General features: G+C 39.8%; 1 protein-coding gene across 4 annotated transcripts in view; it reads right to left on the bottom strand.

Moving 5' to 3' along the window:
- The window catches only part of col4a6 (collagen, type IV, alpha 6), a 133564-nt gene that overhangs the window by 59379 nt on the left and 53696 nt on the right, over window positions 1-20489 (bottom strand). For all 4 annotated transcript variants that reach the window (XM_067580945.1, XM_067580944.1, XM_067580947.1 and 1 more), the window contains exon 4: window positions 2863-2940. In XM_067580945.1, coding sequence (XP_067437046.1) covers window positions 2863-2940 — 78 coding nt within the window. The remainder of the gene's footprint in view (window positions 1-2862; window positions 2941-20489) is intronic.

The raw sequence follows: 20489 nt of genomic DNA, 5'->3' as shown, positions 1-20489 counted from the left end.
CCCTGACGTGCACAAACGCTGGCGTAAACTTCAGGGCTCTTAACAGCCATGATCGAGAACACGCCTCAGTGAGCCGACCTGTAAGTACAAAAGTAAAACTGAAAAGAGACAAATAAGCACCTTACCACTTAAACGGCTCCCAACAATAACAGTTAAAGAAGGTAATATAGCTACAGCTGTGTCATTTAGGCCCAGCATGAGGCCTGTACAGAGGTAGGTGGTATTACCTGAGCTATATCATTTACCTACAGGTACTTGGGTGTAATGTGGCGGCCGTCGCTATGTTATTTACCTAAAGTGGCGTACAGTAGGCAGGCAGTAAGTGTAGGCTTCTGTGTCAGACAGTAATTGTTGTTTGGATAGAGGCTGAAAGAGACCCGAGCAACAGTGTGCAGCTTACAGTTAGTCTGGTTTAGTCAGAAGTGAACACGCCGAGATCTCAGCTGGGGTTTGTTTTTACACTTTTTTTGTCATTTTATCAATAGTAGCACAACTTTATATCGAGTTTCAGCTCATTGTTTAGCTGTCCGGCTGCAGATTTACTGTTTCGGTTCACTCTCAGAGCTCTCATAGTGTTGTTTTCAGCCACGGCAGGAAGTTGTTTTTAGATAAAAAGCTCTAAAAACCCACTGTACACAACCTGCTCAACGCCAAACAGCAAACAGACACAGTTAGCGACTAGCTGATGAACACAGTGGCTTCACTGGCTTATTTAGCAGAGAGGAGCCAGATATTTCCCTCAGGAGTTAGTAGAGAGCTAAAAGAGAGTGAATATTGGACTTAAATTAGACTCTAAATGAATGATAACGCTGCACTGTAACTGCTAGATGTGTAAATTAGCAACTGTTTGCTAACATGTTCAACATATCAATTTAAAATGGGGACTTATGGGGATTTCCTACAATCCTATAAATTCCTCCTCTCTCCTCCTCCTCCTCTCCATCTGTATGTCTTCATGTACCATGAATGCATGTCACTAACTTGGCTTCTTCCCCCGGAGCTTTTTGTACTTTCTCATCCGCAGGAAACCCCAGGATCCGGGCTGTGAGCCTTCGCCACGGGGCGGTCCTGCTTCAGCTATTTGTTATTGCTAGTCATATATCTATCGTTATTATTGTTATTGTTATTATTGTTGTTATTCTGCTTCTCTGTCCCCCTGACTTATGACTATATAAATAAACTGAATTGAAACTGAAAATGAAAAGGTGATGATATGTCAGTGTTGTGTTCACGACTTGTTTCTGCTACCTCCAGGTGGCCAAATATTCTGTTAATGCAGGTTTAAGCTTATATTTTATAACCAAAAGTCTCCAGAATTAGAAAAAGTAAACACTGTTTCAGTGTTTTCAGAGGCAAAAGATGCTAAAACTGAAATCTTTAGCGTGAAAATTAATCTTTTTCTCCTGAAGGCAGATTTTAAAGCAGAACTTCCTTGGCTACTATAAATATCACTACTGCGGCTGTGTAGTCACCTATATATCTGATTCTTCTCTTATTTGATTTGTTTTTTAGACACATATCAGCCACAACAACAAACTCAGTCTAACCCCTCATGAGAGTTCAAACTACTTTCACATACGCCTCTTAAAATAATGAAAGGGTAAAGAGAAATCCTTCCACTTATACATTTGCAGCCTTCATCCCTTCATCAACGAGTCAGTGCAATGGAATTCATATCGATCCAGCAGGTTTGTATTGACATAAAACACCTGCAAAACTTCCCTCCTAAGCTGCTCTGTTTGTCACTACTGAAGTGTTAACAGCTGTGTTTGTAAATGTTTCTGTACATAACGAAATAAGCGCGCACGTAGAGTTTACCGCAGCCATCCGTCGATGAGCGAGCTGTCTCGCTCTCTCTGCCAACATCTTCTAACAGACGGCAGTTGACATTAATTTCATGGCAGCAATGACAAGAAAATGAGTTCCTCGCCTGAAGACACTGTTTATTGTGTGTGTGTGTGTGTGTCTGATTTCTCGCCTGGGGGAATCAAATATCACAATGCAGACTATAGATAAGGACTGTTGAAACATGCATCAGACTGACAGAGTTGATATATGTGAAATAGTCTGCGGGTGTTGATGTGGGTAGTTGTGTGATGGAAAGAGCGCTGAGGTCATCGTTTCTTAAAGAAGACGTGGTAATTGAGTTGCTGTCGGGATATGAAAACATCATGTTTAATAGCTCGTAACACCTGGGTGTTCAATTATAAAATAAAGGCGACTTCAGGCTAAACCAAAGCTAAAATATTACAATAAACTATGTAAACAGAACCACTGATTCACAATAAAAATCAAAAAGTTTTGGTCATTGCAGCACCAATGCAATATTGGGTCAACTTTGCCCAGTACAAACCAGTTGTTTTGACCCAGTATTAATGTTGTTTTTTACAGTGCTGTTGGGTTAAACTTAACTAAACTAAAATATGGTTATTTTAACCCAGAGTTGGACACATAAAGCTCAAGTTTTAGCTTAAAACTGTCACAAATTTATTGGTATTTCCACAAAATGATGTGTCAATAACAAACCATGACATGCAAGTTTAAAAAGAGTAGATTATAACAAGGTTCGGTTTGGGTAGATAACCCAACAAACAATAAAACTGGGTCAAAACAAGTGTTGGGTGGCTTTCTGGGTAACGTTAACCCAGTATCGTGTCGCTGTATTGACCTAAATCGGCTCAATTTTGAGCCGGTGTGTATAAAACCTTCACATTTCGTTGCCCTTTCATGATCTACTGTGGAAAAAACTGTGCAAAGTGATGATGTGCTGTGATTTTTAAGGATGACAGAAATATGGAAAGAGTGGTGAAAAAGGATTCAACGAGAGCCAAGATGGCATCATACAGGCGAGCTGCGACTCACCCTGCTGCCTTTCTCTGGGTTGCACTTGCATCCTCCGCTGCAGTCCAGGCCTGCACACGGCTCGTCAGACTTGGTACCCTGCGGACACACGGAGAGAGAGAGAGAGAGAGAGAGATTACAGTTAATGCTTTGCAAATATATCCCCGGATCTCTGTTCACGCTGGAAAAATGTAGTCGACAAAAGCGAATAGGTCACCGAGCGATTTAAGGCATGTTGCTGCAAAAGAGCGAAGAGCTTCACTGATAAACAATCAAACAAAGAGACGAAACAGAGGCGGATGAGCACAAAGAGGCTCAGGTAACAACGCTGTGAGTCATGTGGAGATTTTGAGTTGCATCAAGGAAAAGTTGGCAGCTTGAAAGAGGGAAAATATTTAGAAAAAGGATCCCGGTAGAGTTTATTCTGGGTGTTTAATGATGAAATGTGTGATTTTTGGGGGAGTTTCTAAAGGGGGACAGATGACTCAGTGTGTGACCGTTCCCTCCAGGCCCTCCTCTCTGCTGGTTGATTAATAACAGAGACTCAAACCAGCTTTAACTACAACCAGAGTCAAACCTCTCACTAAAAGAATAGAGCTAGTGATACCGACAGAAGCCCCGGGGAAGCCCTGCGCTCTACATGACTCCATTCATAATGTTACTCTGACCTGTGGGATGTTTGTTGTTTTCTTTAACAGGATTGAGAGGATTTCATGCCAACATGTCCAAGATGTTTCTTAACAATCTCATGAATGAATGATTTCAACTGTATAGTGTGTAAAAGTGGTTCCAAGCCACTAAACAGATAAAGCAGAGAAGAAGACAGATGTTTACAAAGAGGTTGTTCATGCAGAAATGTACATCATTGTAAAACACCAGGAAAACCGACTTGGCTGTGTTCATACATCCCGTCTTATACGCTGTAAACAAACTAAATCACACAGCGTTTGTAGCTTCTAAACTTCAAGTGAACTGCAGATTGACCTCTTGTGTTCAGGGTGGCATTCCTGACATATCTACGCAACATCACGCAGTGCTTTTAGACTTTATAAGCAGCACACAGAGAGAGCTTTTATAAGCCGGCGTATGATTGGCAGAAGCTCATAAATACGAGGCTCTTAAAACTTCAGAACGCCGTCTATTCGCGTGTTGGTGGGAGGCTGACGGATCGCATACAGAGGGGAGATATGTGCGTTTTTTTAATTGTCTTCTGAAATATATGACAGGTACATGTATGAATCGAGCACTTCTGCGTGAACATATGAGTATAAGACGTATCATATGGGACCATGCTTTGGGGGGGTCAAACTCAAAGGTCACGGCTGGCATTTCAATGTGATTAGTGGCTGAAAGGGTGCCGGCGGGGGTGGAGAGACGTGGAGGAGGAGGAGGAGGAGGTGTCGGCTGGGGTCTGACGGAGGTTATGGGGACGAGGGTAGATGAGGAGAAAGTGTGCAGGTCAACGCTTAAATGCGATGAAGAGTGCGGAGTGTATGTGCGATTGTGTGAATGTGTCTTCATATTAAGGAAGGTCAAGGACCCTCCTGGACCCCTGTGAGGAATCATGAGCTGGTCTAGTCTAGATCTAACCCCAGTATTAAAAAGGGCCTGGGAAAGCAGTGTGTATCCCATGTAAAAGCATCTGAGAAATATGTATCTCAGGAGGGTCAACAAGACGGCTTTAAACTGCAATATTTGGTATTTTATCAATTGATGTATCGTTATTATATTCATATACAGTGAGTCTACTGTGCTTAACGACATCTAGATCAACAACGCCTTCCTTAGGTTCACTGATCACATGATCTGCAACAGGTGTATGCTGTCAAAGTTTATTTTAGTTTATTTTAGCAGCCAATAACAGATCATATATACATATATTGACTCATATGACTCATTTAGGTTTCACTGTCAACATCTTTAAGCAGCAAATGTTGTGAACAATGTCATATTTAAGAACTAAAATCTAATAGATACTCACATTTTGCCAGATATGTTCTATTTAGTTAAGTGCAATTATATTCATTAGAATCATCTGCTGAGTATTTTATTATCCATGAATCATTTCGTCTATAGAATATATATTATATAATGATATAGTAGTCAAAAAAGACAGTTAAATTTCTCTAAAACCCTAAAAAAATGTCCTCAAATGTCATGTTTTTGATTTTAAAATAACTTCAATGTGTAGTCAATTATCAAAATGTTTGCCAATTACTTTTCTGTAGATTGACTAATTGGTTGATCAACCAATCATTTCAGCTCCAGATTGCATGCATGTTGTACACTTGTCATGGCTTTGCTCTTATCTTTACGAATCAGGACATTTTAATAATTTCAAACCAGATCCAATAAGGAATAAGCTATCAGCAGCCAAACAGTCACACCTGCCCTTGATGATGTAACCAGTGCCATCTAACCTTATAACATCTGTAAATAATAAATTCATGTACATATTACTCATATTTTCACACAAAAACGCAGCAGTATGCTCCATTATCTATGGTATTGTTTGCATATACTAAAAAACCTAATATGTAAATGGAGTATAGAGATAAAAGAGACAAGAGATGATGGAAATCAAACAAACATGACTCTTTTTTCATTAATAGCTCCAACAGCCTTCCTTCCTTCTATCCTGCAACACTATTTATTTGAAAATATACATAATATATATTCCTTTATGATATTATTATTATGTAAGGGAATTTCAAAGCAGACAGAAACTGGTGAGCATACTGTAGTAGTAGAAGTTAACATGAAGAGGGCAAAGATTACAACTGACAAAAAAAATAAATGAATAAAATCAAAGTGGCACCTGCCCAAGACGGCAGCATCAATTACAACCATCAAAGCTACAAACAAAGAAACACAATGGAGAAGGAAGAGAGAGGAAAACATACACAACAAGGAGAAAGCAAGCTTGGCACAAAGCAGGGAGAGAGAGAGAGAGAGAGAGAGAGAGAGAGAAGGAGGGGAAAGGTCAGTGGTGCTGGTCCTGCTTTCTTCTCTCTGATCTCCTCGACTCCTCTAATCACAGTGACAGAAGGAGGGCAAGAGAGAGAGAGAGAGAGAGAGAAATTCAGGTTAATGGAGGCAGCGAGAAAGGGAAACGGGGAGTGTTAGAAAAAGTGTAAAAGAAAAGAGGGAGCAGCTCGAATTAAACTTTTGGCAAAGAGGCTAAAGAGACAAGAAACTAAAAATAGAAGCGTTAAAGGTGCAGTGTGTAAGATTTAGTGGCATCTAGCAGAATGGACTTGGCAGATAATATTCATAAATATGTCTTAATTAGTGTATAATCCCATGAAAAACCTTAGAATATGAGCCCTTTATATCTACAGAGGGAGCGGGTCCTCTTCCACTGAGGCCACCATGTTGCACCGCCATGTTTCCACACCGTAGGTTCTCCTAATGAGAGGGTTGCAATCTGCAATCTCACCACTAGATGTCACTAAATCTTGCACACTGCTCCTTTAAAGGAACGCCAAAAAAAAACCAACAAAGAAAAACAGAAAAAGATTGATTCCATCCCTTTCTTCAACTCTATATTATGTTACGCTTATTATTTTGGTCTGTTATCTTCCTTTTGTTAAGGCCTCGACTATCACCCAATCAGAGCAGGGCTGCCTGCGATTGTTATTGGCCCCCTGAGATCCATTGTTCTGGGACATAATCCAGCCTCCACCTGAGCGAGGAGGAGATGTGCTCAGACGCTGATCCTCGCTCAATTTGCACTGTCCACACCCTGTGTTAAAAGTGAAGGATGATACGGGCAAACAGATGCTAAGCCAGCGCCCGAGGGAGAGCCGACGCCGTGTGATGTGGTGATAAATACAGAGGGAAGAAGACAAGAGAGGACGCACGCACACAATAAAGAATTATTAGAGCAGGTAAACAAGATGCAAATGCAATAGGACACGTGCATTTGGATGTGTCAACACGTGTAATACTGCATGAGTCACACTTATATCTGTGTGACTGAAACAAAACCCTAAAACTGTGTGCAGCATGTAGAGGAAGACAAAAAGCAAATGAAGAAAACAACACATGTGTTCAGTGAGAAAACTGAAAACATAACCAAATACAAATACAAATAACACAGCACTTTTCTGTAATTGGTTGTGTTTTCTAAATTTGCAGCACTTTTCCGTATCTGTAGGGCTTTTCTCTAATGTGTTGTGGTTTCTGTATTTGGTTGTCTTTTCTCACTTTGCAAGATTTCTTTTTCTAAATGCCGAACACATGTGTTGTTTTCTTCGTTTGCTTTTGTTTTGTCTATTTGCATGTGTTTTCTAAGTTACAGTACATTACGCGCCAAGAAAGACCAGACAAAACATAACCACTTTCCAAATATGTCCTCACTTATAATGTCTAAAACGGGCCCTCATAAAGATAGAAGTACAACACGCACACACACACACACACACTCATGGCTACACTCTCCCATCGACAACAAAGACAGTCTAAAAAAGAGGACAATGAGCTGAAATCCTGCTCTCTTAGTGTGAGAGCTACTTGATCATCTCATCATCTTACGCCCATTAAAACACAACCTGAGTATGTGTGTGTGAGTGTGTGTGTGTGTGTGTGTGTGTGTATGTGTGAGTGTGTGTGTGTGTGTGTGTGTGTGTGTGTGCCCTTGTTCTTGCCCTGTAGTATCATCATGAAACAGGACAAAAAAGCTCAGTTTAATAGCTGTTGTAAAGCACACAATCTTCCTCTGCAGATGGAGTTTGCCAAGTTTTCATGCAACTGTAGATGGACCAACTCCATGTGTTGAGGAAGGTAGTGAGACACAACCGAAAGCTACAGAACAGCTGCTAAATGGGCCTTGTGGTGAGCTTGTTAGTGAAGAAATTATGCAAAGTCAGACATCACATTGGTCTTCACATCTTCAAAATGTTATTTTGGGACTGGCTTTCTTATAAGATTTAAAGTAAAGGGTCAGTTCACCAAAAACAACCATTTTTCTCCAGATTTATCCAGTGAGATTTATTAGATATCCGTCTCTGAGATTCCTGCTGCTATTGCAATACAAGGACGGTGAGTAAAATTTTGTTTGTGCTGCTTAAAACATTAAAACATTACTTTTGATAAACTCAAATACGACACGTCTTCCTATTCCACAGAGCATGCCATGAACAGTTTTCAGTTTTCAGAACTATTTTCCAAAGAGATGTGTCTAAAAAACAGTTAACAACAAAAGTCCAAAGTAATTTCTCAACACTTTGAGCAGCACAAACAAACATTCACCACCATATTGGTACAAGTTTTTGTAATTTGGGTGATCTGTCCCTTTAAAGCGAGATTAAGGCAAGTCAAGTGTCTTCTGCACGGTTACACGCACTTAACAGAAATGCACAATGCTCATAATTTGCATACATTCACTGACATACAGTAACGTGATGGAACAGGCACATTCCCCGTTGTTTGCATGAACTCAGCATGTGTTCACACACATCATCCTTTCTTTCATTCTGTCATCCCGGCATTAACCAGCAATATGCGTCTTTCAGCCTCGGCTAATGTTCCCCAATCAATCTCCGCTGTTTGCTCATACTTTACTGTCCAAACACTTCCATGTGCGTCTAAATTAGACTCTCAAAAGCCGTCTGTAATACCTGTCTGCTTAAACCTCCTGTAGTTCATACACGTGAGAGTGGCAGCTTGTGGGTACCGGCTGACGTCTGGACTTGCCCGTTCATTCCTATTGGGTCTGTTGATGTTATCCGGATGAAGGTTGAGTCTAGGGTTACCCTGTATAGGGTACATACTAATGTTTTCTTTAGCAATATGGCCGAGACAACATTGCGTGATGTGACAGGACAGTGAGATAAAGCTTCGTGTGTTTTGTATGCTATAGCATTCCTCACTTTTAACATGATGCTGGTGGTTTGCTTTAAGGTTAGAAAGGCAGGGTTGTGATATAGAAGGAATGTGTGATCTTCAGATTGGAAAACGGACAAGAATGCGCCAAAATATCTATAAAACATCAAAAGATGGTGAAAAATGCCCATCACACTTTCCTAAGGCCCAGTGTGAATCTCAAGATGTCTTGTTTTGCCTGACCAACAGTCCAAAACCCACAAATATTCCATTATTATAACGGAAATGCAGCAATTTCTTACATTTGAGAACCTGGAAGCATCAATTATTTTACTTATTTTGCTTAAAAATTACTAAAACGCCACCATACCAGGTGAAGAAAAATAAATAAATAAATAAAACTCCACCAACAAATCAATCCAAAGGTAAAAGATGGGTGCAGTGAAACAAGGTGTCTTATATAGTTGTTAGTTGTTATGGCAAACTCTGTTTTTGTTAGCGAAGAGTTGTCTGTTTCCACAGATATGGAGCGCAGCAGATATGGAGTTAGCAAAATTAGCATTCATTTGGAAGTTCTAGCAACATGTAAATCCAACATTTATTCTCTCTTTAGCGCTGTTTTGCTCTCCAACAAGTCTTGAGGGAAATATTTAGCTCTTTAGCTCTTTAGCTGCTGTGTTCACAAGCTAGTCGCTAACTTTGTCTGTTTTCTGAACCAAAACAGTTCATTTGTGGGCTGTTAAACCAAAACAATGAGCTCAAAGACCCTAAAATTCTTAATAAAGCACATCTATCCATTTGATCCACTCTAACTATAAAAATATTGATTAGTACACCTTTAAATTTTAGATGTTGCGCAAGAGGAACAGAATCTACTGCTTTACAACCTAAAATTGACCCTTCCCGCTTCCCTTACTACACTAAGTACTGCAGAGGAATCTGTTAAATCCCCACCCTGTCAACCAGCATGGGAGAAACCGATGGGACAGGCGGCGTTTACTCCAACACCTGTCCTGTCAATCAAGAATGTCATCGCACAATACAAAACCAATGGACACGCCAATTACTTAAAGGAGGAGCCGCTGTCAGTTTGTAACTTCGCTGGGATCCACTGAGTGACAGCGAGGGCTGGAATATGGATTTAGATCTACTGTTTGACTCTCTTTACATTTCACCTTCACCTGAACTTGACACTGAGGAATAAAAGCAAGAGGAATGGCAGTTTATGAAAATAAAGAAAGGCAAGAAAGAGTAAGAAAAGGTGGAGACAAGTTCAAAAAAAAAATATGACCTTCCCTTCTTATCTCCCTTCCCTCCCTTTTTCTTTATCACATCTCTTCCCTGTTTTGTCTTCTGCTCTTCCTCCCTACTTCTTTCTTCTCTTCTTTTTTTTTTAAAAAAAATTCTCCCCTCCTTATCCAGTCCTCTCTTATCATACCTCGACCCTCATTCCCTTCTCACTCCCCTTCATCATATCCTTCCTCTTCCTCTCTGGTCCATCTGTGACCCTGACATCCACCACGGGAGACTAACCAGCTGTGTTTGGGCCTCCAGCGTTCCTCGTTTACTTCTGTTTATTCCATGCTGTGTGTGTGTGTGTGTATATATATCAATGTACAGTATGGATTGTATAGAAGCAACACACTTGTGTATGCATTCGTGGACATTTGAGGCGAAAGCAAAACTGTCAGATTTTTGAATGCATGTTTATGTCTGAGCCCATCTGCATGCTTTGTGTACTTTAAAACAAACTCACGTGCATTTCTGTCTGTGTGTGTGTGTGTGTGTGTGTGTGTGTGTGTGTGTTCCCTCGACTGGGCCACCCAGCTGGAGTCAGGTCTTCTATAACTTGGCCAGACAGCGGAAATTTGTGGCGCTAAAATGTACCCAAACAGGACGTTGCACATAACCAACTGATATGTCCGATGGCTGCAAGAGTAAATAAAGTAAACCACTGTTGGTGGCAAATAAAGTGCATAAACCTCAGAGGAGGGGCTTTTCGGAGATGCAGAGAAGACACTTTTATGTTCACTGCATTTTTTAAACTAAAAAAACAGTTTCAAAGACGTTTTGTACAACATTTAAAACTCAATAAAAAAGACATTTACTCTGTAAATGGTAAAAAAAAAGAGCAGAATATAATGTAAAATGCCTAAAACTGAAGTTTTTCAAAGATTTTTATTCATCCTTAAAAAACCCATATCAGAAATTTGAATGTTTTTCTTAAACTCATGCATACTTTTTTAACCATTTTCTAATCATGTTGCATGGTTTCAGCTTTTTGAATGTATTTTTCTTATCTCCCTATGCAGCCATTAGCTTCCATTCACTTCTCAATCAATGCAAGGTAATGCAAAGCAGATAAATCACTTCAGTTGCGGCTGCAGAACCATGCAAAAATTATGGAAATTTGCAAAAAAATCAAAATGCAAATTTGATCTAGCAAGCCTCCAGAGTCTGCAAATTGATTTCCATATCTTTAAACCTTTAAAATGAATGGAAACCAATGGCTGTCCTGAAGGAAAGAGCGAGCACTGTAAAATGGTCATCAGTCAGTAATTTAGATATGATTTGCAGTTGGAGGCATAAACTTAGAAAAACATTGATATGGTCCTTTAACTGAACAGTTTATATGACATCTGTTGTCATGAACTTAAATCCCTCTTAGATACGTTCTGCACCGCATGTAAGCAGATAGTAAACAGTAGTGCATGATGGAAACTTTCCTCTGTACATTTCCCAATCTTTTAATCATGTTGAGACTGAGTTAACGTTGTGAAATACTTTAATATCACAGTCTCTAAATCCAAACTTGCTGTATAATGTGGCTTTCCTGTCAAAGTAAAAATAAACTAAGATTTAGAGAGCTAAGCTCCTTCCAAATGCCGCATCTTCCCCTGACACAGGAGACAATTACAAAACATACAGTATTTTACTTGCAAGCAAAGCACAGAACTAACATTGGACGAGGTGTAATTTTTGGACTTATCCAAATGACTGGAAGGGAAAAACTTCACAATCTCTGTGATTTAAAAAAAAAATAAGTTACCCGTTTCTACACAGCTACAGCTGCTTTTGGATCAAATCCCAAGTGGATGATGAATTATAAGGTATGCGAAATCTGATCCAATCAACACATATTCTACTTCATAATGTGTCATTAATCATTTTGAATTGCTTAGAGCTCACCTGTTGACACATGAAATAAAGGACACACACACACAGATGTGCGTTAAAAAAAACCCTTTCTTTCCGTGTTTCTGTCTCAGTTATCGACTTATTACGTATCGAGTTATCTTTTGTCAGAGTCCAAACTTGCTCACCTCTAATATGCAAATTCTGCCCAACCAATGAGGTCTCTGCATCAGCCAGAGAAAAAGATCACAGCTACCTTTGACACCAGCATGACACAAGAATGTAACTGGCAGCTGAATATAAAGGTAATTTAAGATTCAGAGAAAGTGCACCTGTGTGTGTCCTGCACAATACCTGATACCTGATACCTTGACATATAACTGCAACGATACACAACCCAAAACAGCTTTTACCAAGAAAACTCTGCACACCAACACACACAAAATACTTTCATATTAATATATTTGCACTTGCAAAATACATGTAGTGCTGAAATGATAATCAAATAATCATTTAAAGGGGATGTAACATGGTTTTTTTTATATTTATGCTGTTATAACATCGGAAGTCTACATTAAACATGGCAAAAGTCCCAAAACTTGAGGTAAATGTATGTAAAATACTCCCTGCAAGTCAAAAGCCGGGGCTTCAGCCGGCTCTGAATGGTTTGCTTGTAATTTTATCTCTACTTCCTCATCGAATTGACGTCAGATAAGTTTGTTCCATGTGTTGTTTGTGTTGTCCTTTCGCATATTTCGGATCTGATCGGCTCGAACATGTACGGATGTATTTGAGAAGTTTATATTTCGAGTAAAGAAGGAGAAAAAGAAGCCAACTCAGAGTACTATTGTTTGTTTACGTAGCCTCCAGAGCTGACATCAGGAGGGGGGGCCTTAAAGAGACAAGAGCTAAAACGGCCTGTTTCAGACAGAGGCTGAACTGAGGGGCTGCATAAAGAGCCAGTATAAGATAAATAAGGCGTTTTTTGAACTGTAAATCATGCAAAGATATTCCAGTAGAGCCCCAGAATATAAATACAGACCTGGAAATGTGCATGACACGTCCCCTTTAAGTCATTTATCAAGCAACAAGAGTCCACAGCCATGCAAACAGCTCTGTGAGGCTTTAAGCTAATTACTAATGATAGCATGCTAACGTTAAAAGTTTGGAGGAAATCCTTACCCGGAGGGAAACATAAATCAGATTTCATGGCAATTCACACAAAAGCTATTGAGACATTTCACTCATGTTGGCACTTCAGGAAAAGGAAGGTGAACATAAAAGTCATTGGGATGAATCATCAATGAACCGTGAACGTCTGCAAAAAATATCACGGCAATCCGTCTTTGTAGATGTTAAGATATTTCAGTCTGGACCAAAGTGGTGGACCGAAACACTTGGGTTGTTTTTGTAGACCTCGTTATTCATCCATTAATCAAACTGACAATGAAAATAATTGTTTGTTGCAGCCGCACAAATAGTATACCCACAAACACATGTACAACAAACAGAAATTTGTACTTGCTTGCATGTAAAAACCTGTATTCGTTGCTGCCTGCACACACACAAACACACACAAACACAGATCCCTCTTTCTCTGTCCTCTGGCTAAGGATTCTACAGTCATGATAGAACAGAAACTTTGCTATTAGACAGGATTAGGACTTTATCTGCCAAGCCTAGTTGGCTCTATCTCCCTTACTATACACCCCCACCACCCCACCTACCCTTCTCTTTTATTCCTTCATGAACATAATTAGAGACTTAAGAGGGGGAATTTAGCAAATTTATCATGCCTTTTAATAACAAAATGAACCGGGGCGAGAACGGGCACGCACACACACAACGGGAGCTAAGCAACATGTTTTTGCTAATAGCACTGGTGCTGGTTTATGTAGTATATCCTCAGGTCCTGTTATTTCAGCCCTGCCCAGGTCATTAAGTGTATCTCTAAAAGGAGATATTATCAGTCAAAGGAGGATTGATCTGCGATGCCAGAATGTTCTGTAACCTCTGTAATAACCCATTCTGCACCATTACACGCCTCGACTCTTTTAATGACCTTTAAATTATAGGTCAGGTATGCATCAAGTGACTCAATCATGAGTTCGCAGTTTTTTTTTATGTCTACAACCCTAAAGTAGATAATGATAAATCTTAAAAAATGTTAATGTAAGTCAGTTAAGTGCAATACAAGGAGTGCCCTCCACTAAATTGAAGCAATGCTTTGTTGCGTAGAGTAGAGGAAGTTGCAATTTAATTGATTTTTACTGATTTTTATAGCAATAAATGTTTGTTGTGTGATTGAATCACCCTTTAGGTAATGATACAGTAGATAGATGTCATTACCAATAGTAGTGTTAACCTTACTGGAGCCTTGGCACCTTTTATCTTCGGTTCCTTGGACACCACTTTGAAAAACACTGACAATAAAAAACATCAAAGGGAATGAAAGTAGATTTTATCTTCTAGTTCTCAAGTGAACTAAGACATCATGGCACAAACATTTAGACTAGACTAGATTTTTCCAAAGGATCCTCTCACAACATGTAACAGCACCACCCAATCAAACAACAAAAATACTGTTGCCCTGACAACCAACACCAATGTCACCTCGCAGGGGGATCTCCGAGGTCACATGATCTCCCCCCTTTACGTCTTTTACTGTTCCAAATTTAGACCCCCATCTCAATCCTCCTGGCGGTATTCAGACCTCCAGCCAGGTCGGTGTCTGTCGGGCCACATCGTCAGAATATGAGCTTCCGTTCTGGGTTTGGTTTCCCTCTCTCCTGCTCGCTATATATCAACTCTGTGTGCATGAAAATAGACTCAAACCACCAAATATAGATCAGTGTTATCACTTTTTAAGTGCATGCAAGGTCGAACAATCATTACAGAGGCTCATCTGGAATCAGAATAAACACTTTTTTTTATCAGATAGAAGAAGATACTTCATTTTTAAGCCTCTATGAGCTGATAAAACATCTCACCAAAGGAGACAAACAAAAATCAGAGACTTCCATACTGGCGATGCCAGCATGGGAACATGAGAACATGTTATGACAATCACATAATTCTTTCGGCAATTGGTGCAACCATAAAATCGGGATTCCCCCGGCTTGCAAAGTTTTTCCATCACCTCGACAATTGCTCCTTGAAACGATGAATCACCGCTTTAATAGCCCTCGGAGATGAAATATAGACTGCACAGTCTAAATTTATTCAACATAGACTCAGACACACTTGGAACAAACCACCTGAACTCTCAGCGTGCCAATAAAGGCGTCCTGCTGCCCACTGGCAAAACTGGCGCAAACCTTATGGCTTCACACCAGCTCTATGATGTCATCCGACGGCTTAGAGACGTTGTATACAGCAAAAAACCAACAGTCGGTACAGACAGAGACAAAAGAAGAGACTCAGGTTGAAGCCAAAACAAACTGTAAGCCGCTGTCCGGACAAGAGCACAGACAAAGAGGGCGGAAGAGCGATCGATGGAGCAGATGAAGTGTGTGTTAAGATGTAAATCAGTCATAAATTACATGCCAACATGTGCTGGGAAAGGAAGGAAATTTGGTGACTGGTGGTCCTGTTTTGACCCGGATAAACAGTGAAAACTATGGTGATGAAAACTAAAAACAAAAGCTGTTCTGACCTTGTTCCTGAAAAGCTGAAAAACAAACAAACTACAGACACTTGGTTAGTCATGAGTGACAGTACAATCATAAGAACTAGCAGACATCTGCTTCACGTGTGTGATTATTAAAGCTACAACTCCTGTAAAACAAAGTTCCAGCTAGCATCATACTCAAGACCAAACCACTGAAACCACTACTGATTTCGATTAATGCAGGTATTGGAAGCGTGCTAGCTTGTGAGTCAGCCATAGCGACAATCTTCCAGCAGCTAATGCTATGGTATGAGAGGAGAAGTAGACTGGAAGTGTGTTCACGTATTGACTGACAGCTGTAAGCTCCCACTCCTGACTTTGGTTAGAGGGTCGAGGCTCCCTTAAAAACCTGAGAGGGGTTCAGAGTATAAAGTGAGTCTCTGTTCTGTTCAATTCACATCATATATGATGAATAAAAACAGCAAATGGTCACATTTGAGAGCTATAAAATGGGGGGAATTTTGATTAATTGAATCCTTGCAGATAAAAACAGAAAACGAGCTCATCTGCACGTACTTTCTGTCTCAAAAGATTAAAAAGATTTAGCGACAGCAGAATAAAACAAAGGCAGCGATTGTTAATCCTGCTGTTATCTCCTTCTTCTAATTGTCTCGTTCTGTGTTGGCAGTCAAAGACACGTACATATGAATTGAACCCCAGGGCCAAACGCCGGGAACATCCCTCCAGCCTGCTTCATTGTAAGCAGGTGGATTTGTGGTTCTATGAGTAAACATCTCTGTTTGAGCATCTGGGTCTGGTTACGTCCTGCAACTGATCTCATTGTGCAACATCTGCTTGTTTCACTTGTTTCTAGATTATCTTCCTGATAAATCACTTCCCCCTTTTCATGTGTTGATAGAGCAAAAACTCTATATCTGACCACGAAATGTTTAGACAGAGTTTGACAAATTAGAGATATAATGCTACACCACAACAGAGTACTTATAGCAGTTCAGAAAAAACAATATTTAAACCATCGAGGAGAATTTATGATTTTAGTTAAAGCTAATATTTACAGTATAAATCCCTATTCTAATAGCGGAGGATCCATTAGTGTCGCATAATGTTAACATGAGTTTATGGAGTATGAACAGAGCAGAGGACTGGAGCTCCTCTACCATTATGGTTTATTATTCACTTTAATCACCGTCAATAAAACTGAAAACAATAAAAATGGATTTCTTCTTATACGCAAACCAAACAGACAAGATTTCTACCATGAGACATGTTGAGGGAAAGAAACCAGCTTCTAAAGGCTTTTAGTTGTGAACACATACAGCAAACACTTAACAAAAGATACAACAACACAATCTCCTGTAAATCAAATGCATAACCAGTCAAAAGCGCTAACTTAAATGGGAACAACCAATCACTATCCGACACTTCAGCAAGGTCAAGACAGACAAATTCAGGACATCTCACTGCATCCCAATATTCGTGTTAACTTGTCATTTTTTCAGGTTATCCATGAAGAAAACAAACTGTTTTTTAATATAACTTCCCTAAAAATACTATTATAGACATGTGAACTGTGAGAAATAGTAAACGATTTCAGGATTTCAGTGCCCACCCTCTTGATAAGTGCTATGATAGTGACCCTTTTGAAGTGCATTAAACACCCGTCGCCAGGAGGGGGACGAGGTGCGTTTGAATCGGCGATGGGAGGTGAATAAAGATAATGGATAAAGAGAGGGAGTACCAGAGTGGTGTACAGATGGAGGCAGAGTGTAATGGTGGGAGTGATGGTGTGAAAATAATCTTGTGATGGGAGGAGGACAGGGGAGGGATAATGATGGAAGAAGAGGAGCCCTTGAAAGAGGAAAAACCCCCAAAAACCAGATCTGGTTTCACCTGGTGTGATTTCTGTTTTGTACCTCGGAGGGATGTGTGTGTTTGTGTGTGTGCACGTAAAGGGATCAGGTAAAGAATAAAGACATTACACATATACATATACAGTATATGGAGAGTATATGTGTGTGTGTGTGCGTGTGTGTGCTTGAGTACTTGTCTTATAGCTCACAATAGGGCAGCAATTACAGCTCATATTTGAGAGGGCAGAAATCTGAGATACAGCTAATGTGGCTCAGAAGAGCAAAGAAACTTGTCACATATCACATAGCTCTGTCCTTACCCAGAGGCCTGCAGACACACACACACACACACACACACACACACACACACACACACACACACACACACACACACACACAGACACACACACACAAAGTGCTTCACCAGTGTAGTTTAAGGTTTCCTCTGAACAAGAAGTGTAAACCGATCAGTTGGTCCCTATAGATTGAAGTGAAAGAATAAGTGCTCCCTAATACTGCCGTGTGTATAAGTGTGTATATATGCATGTGTGTGTGTGTGTGTATGAGAAAGAAAGAAAGAAAGAAAGGAAGACATAAAGACAAAAAGACAGACAGAAAGATCGAAAGTTGGACAGAAAGAAAGAAAATAATGAAAGAAAGAGAGATTCTTCTCTTTTTGTGCATATTTTCTATTTTACCAATGTATCTCTCGCACTATGTGAGAACCTGACACCAAAAACAACACCTGAATTAATGTTTTAGATCACTTTCTGATATCAAATTTTCCTCAATTCTGTAGGACCGACACCAAAAACCAAATCTAGGTGTTGCCAGTTATTTCTAAAACTAAGAAAAACACCAACAATCGACAAGAATGAGCAAAAATAGGCACTTTAACAATACTAAAGGATTTTATGGTGGACTTTTCCTTTAAATCCCCACGTCACCACGGTTACACCAAACTAACTACGTGCCTGAATCCAACTGAGCTGATAACAGACGGAGCTCTCTTATTGTCTAACTCTCATACAGATTGTTTTTGTACAGCTAAGCGGACCTCTTCCACTGAGCCAAGGTGCACCTCAGGTTACCTCACCGTATCCCGCCGCCCTGCCAACCAAACAACGCCTGGCACTGCTTCTCCCACTGCCAACCGCTGTTGCCAAGGCGGCCCTATTTTTAGCAACGGAAGTTTCCCTAACAGAGGTGCAACTTCACTCCTTTGCTTTTTTGTTTTTTTTTTTAGTCCTTGACACAGTTGTGTAAATAGAGGGTTGGTGAAAATTTGGACACATATTTCAGCTGATTGTGAGTGTGTGTGAGTGTGTGAGGTGCATTTTAGGGCGTATATTCATTCTGTCATTGTGTGTTTGATACCTCCCATGTTTGCATACTGCTGAATTCAACACCTGCAGGACTAAAGCAAACACAACTCTGGCACATGTTCTATCATCCATCACTTTTATGCTTTACTCCTCCAACTGTAGTCAAAGCACAATTGTCAATCCAGTCTTTTGTTTTAAAAACAACAGGAATTCTTGACGTTTCAGGTCCAAATGAAACTATTTCCTGGACTGTGGTTGTAGAGCTGAAGACATGTTGTCACTTATCAGTCATAAAACACTAATGAAGCTGTTTGGATCAGTGTCAAAACATCTTAAACTCCACAGCTACTGTTGGATAGATTTCAGCTGAGTTTGACGTCACTGCTACTTGGATGACTGAGATTAATCTGTGCACACCCTTTTCTGTGCTCATGAAGACCATAATATGTGCTTAAAAGCTCTGGAAAAAAAACAACTAGTAAACCTTAAAGTTTAACTATGGAAGCAAATCATTTTATCAGCAACTGAAAACTGAATTTTGATACTGAATTCTTAATATTTAGTTATTTGACTAGATCTTTCTGAATTTATGTGGTTTCAAAAGTCATTTTCAAGAACTTTATTACAAGTGTATATTTATTTCAGGGTTTATTATTCAGGACCAATATTCAAAAGCTATATTCAAGTTGCCCTATTTCAATAAGCTCAATTTAGATCTAAGTCAAAAACTCAAATTCAGATGCTGAAATCCAAGAAAAGATATCAAGGAAAAGCAATTGATCCAATAATTTGCTCCCATCAAACCTTCCTTACTTATTTAAGAGTTTAAAGTATACTAATGCAAGTTGAAATCATAAAAAAAGACACAACAAAGCATAAAATTATAAAGAGCATAATGTTATGAGGAGGCTTATTCGTGACTTCTATCTAAAAAATGTAAAAAAAAAAAAAAATCACAATATTAAAGATAAATGCAGACAAAGTGAAGAAAAAAATCATATAAACAGAAGTAAACTTAATTTTTATACAAGTTCTGTTTAAAAAAACCCAAATTTATTGAGTGTAAGGAAAGAAAACTAAATTATAAGAGAATTATCATATTTTACACTCATTTTGGTAAAACTTTAAGGAAAAATGCAGTTTAAAGAAAAAAAATACACAAACTAGTGCCTAATTTGACTTCAGATAGACCTCTGTTATGCCTCACTTTCCTTCGACCACACCTTATTTAATTCTTCGGTGAGTCAGCTCCCGTTGGCAAAACAACCGCAACCGCAAGTCTGATTAACCTTTTGTTGTGGCTGAAGTTCGTCTATCTCGCCAGACACCTTTAAACTCTTCCTCCTGCCTTTAAAAAAAATATCTAATCAGCAAATTTTTTTGAGATTTATGAGACAGACAAAATTTCCTTCTGCTGAGTCATTCTCCATTGGTCCATCAGCTGTGTCTACTTTATGAATTGCCTGTGCAAACACTTCAGTCCACATCAATAATAGAGCGTGCATTTCACTGTCACCGCAGTCTGCTGGTGTGGCCGCTGTTGATGCTGCAGCAGCCAGTCAGACATAGAAAAACCACAGAGGTTAAGTAAGGAGCTCTGATTCATCGCTATAAGTGTGTTAAAGGAATCTGAGCATGTGAATCCCTGCCAGTTCTGGACGCTGACCCCGACCTGAGGGTTCATATTTTGGCCACAAGGGGCGACGGAGAGAAGGAGACGAGGCAGACAAGTGCATCGTTTCCCCCACCTCCCGTCGTCCGATCACAAACAGAGGGGAAATTCCACTCGCTGACCCTGAACGCACACACACACAAACACACACACACACACACCTGGGAGAGCCTGCGGCGACCACAGTCCATTAAATTTCACTTTTACCC

The sequence above is a fragment of the Thunnus thynnus genome, chromosome 22, assembly GCF_963924715.1.
Source record: "Thunnus thynnus chromosome 22, fThuThy2.1, whole genome shotgun sequence".
NCBI classification, from domain to species: domain Eukaryota; kingdom Metazoa; phylum Chordata; class Actinopteri; order Scombriformes; family Scombridae; genus Thunnus; species Thunnus thynnus.
Note: the sequence above shows the minus strand (reverse complement) of the source record. Positions and strands in the feature narration are given on the sequence as shown.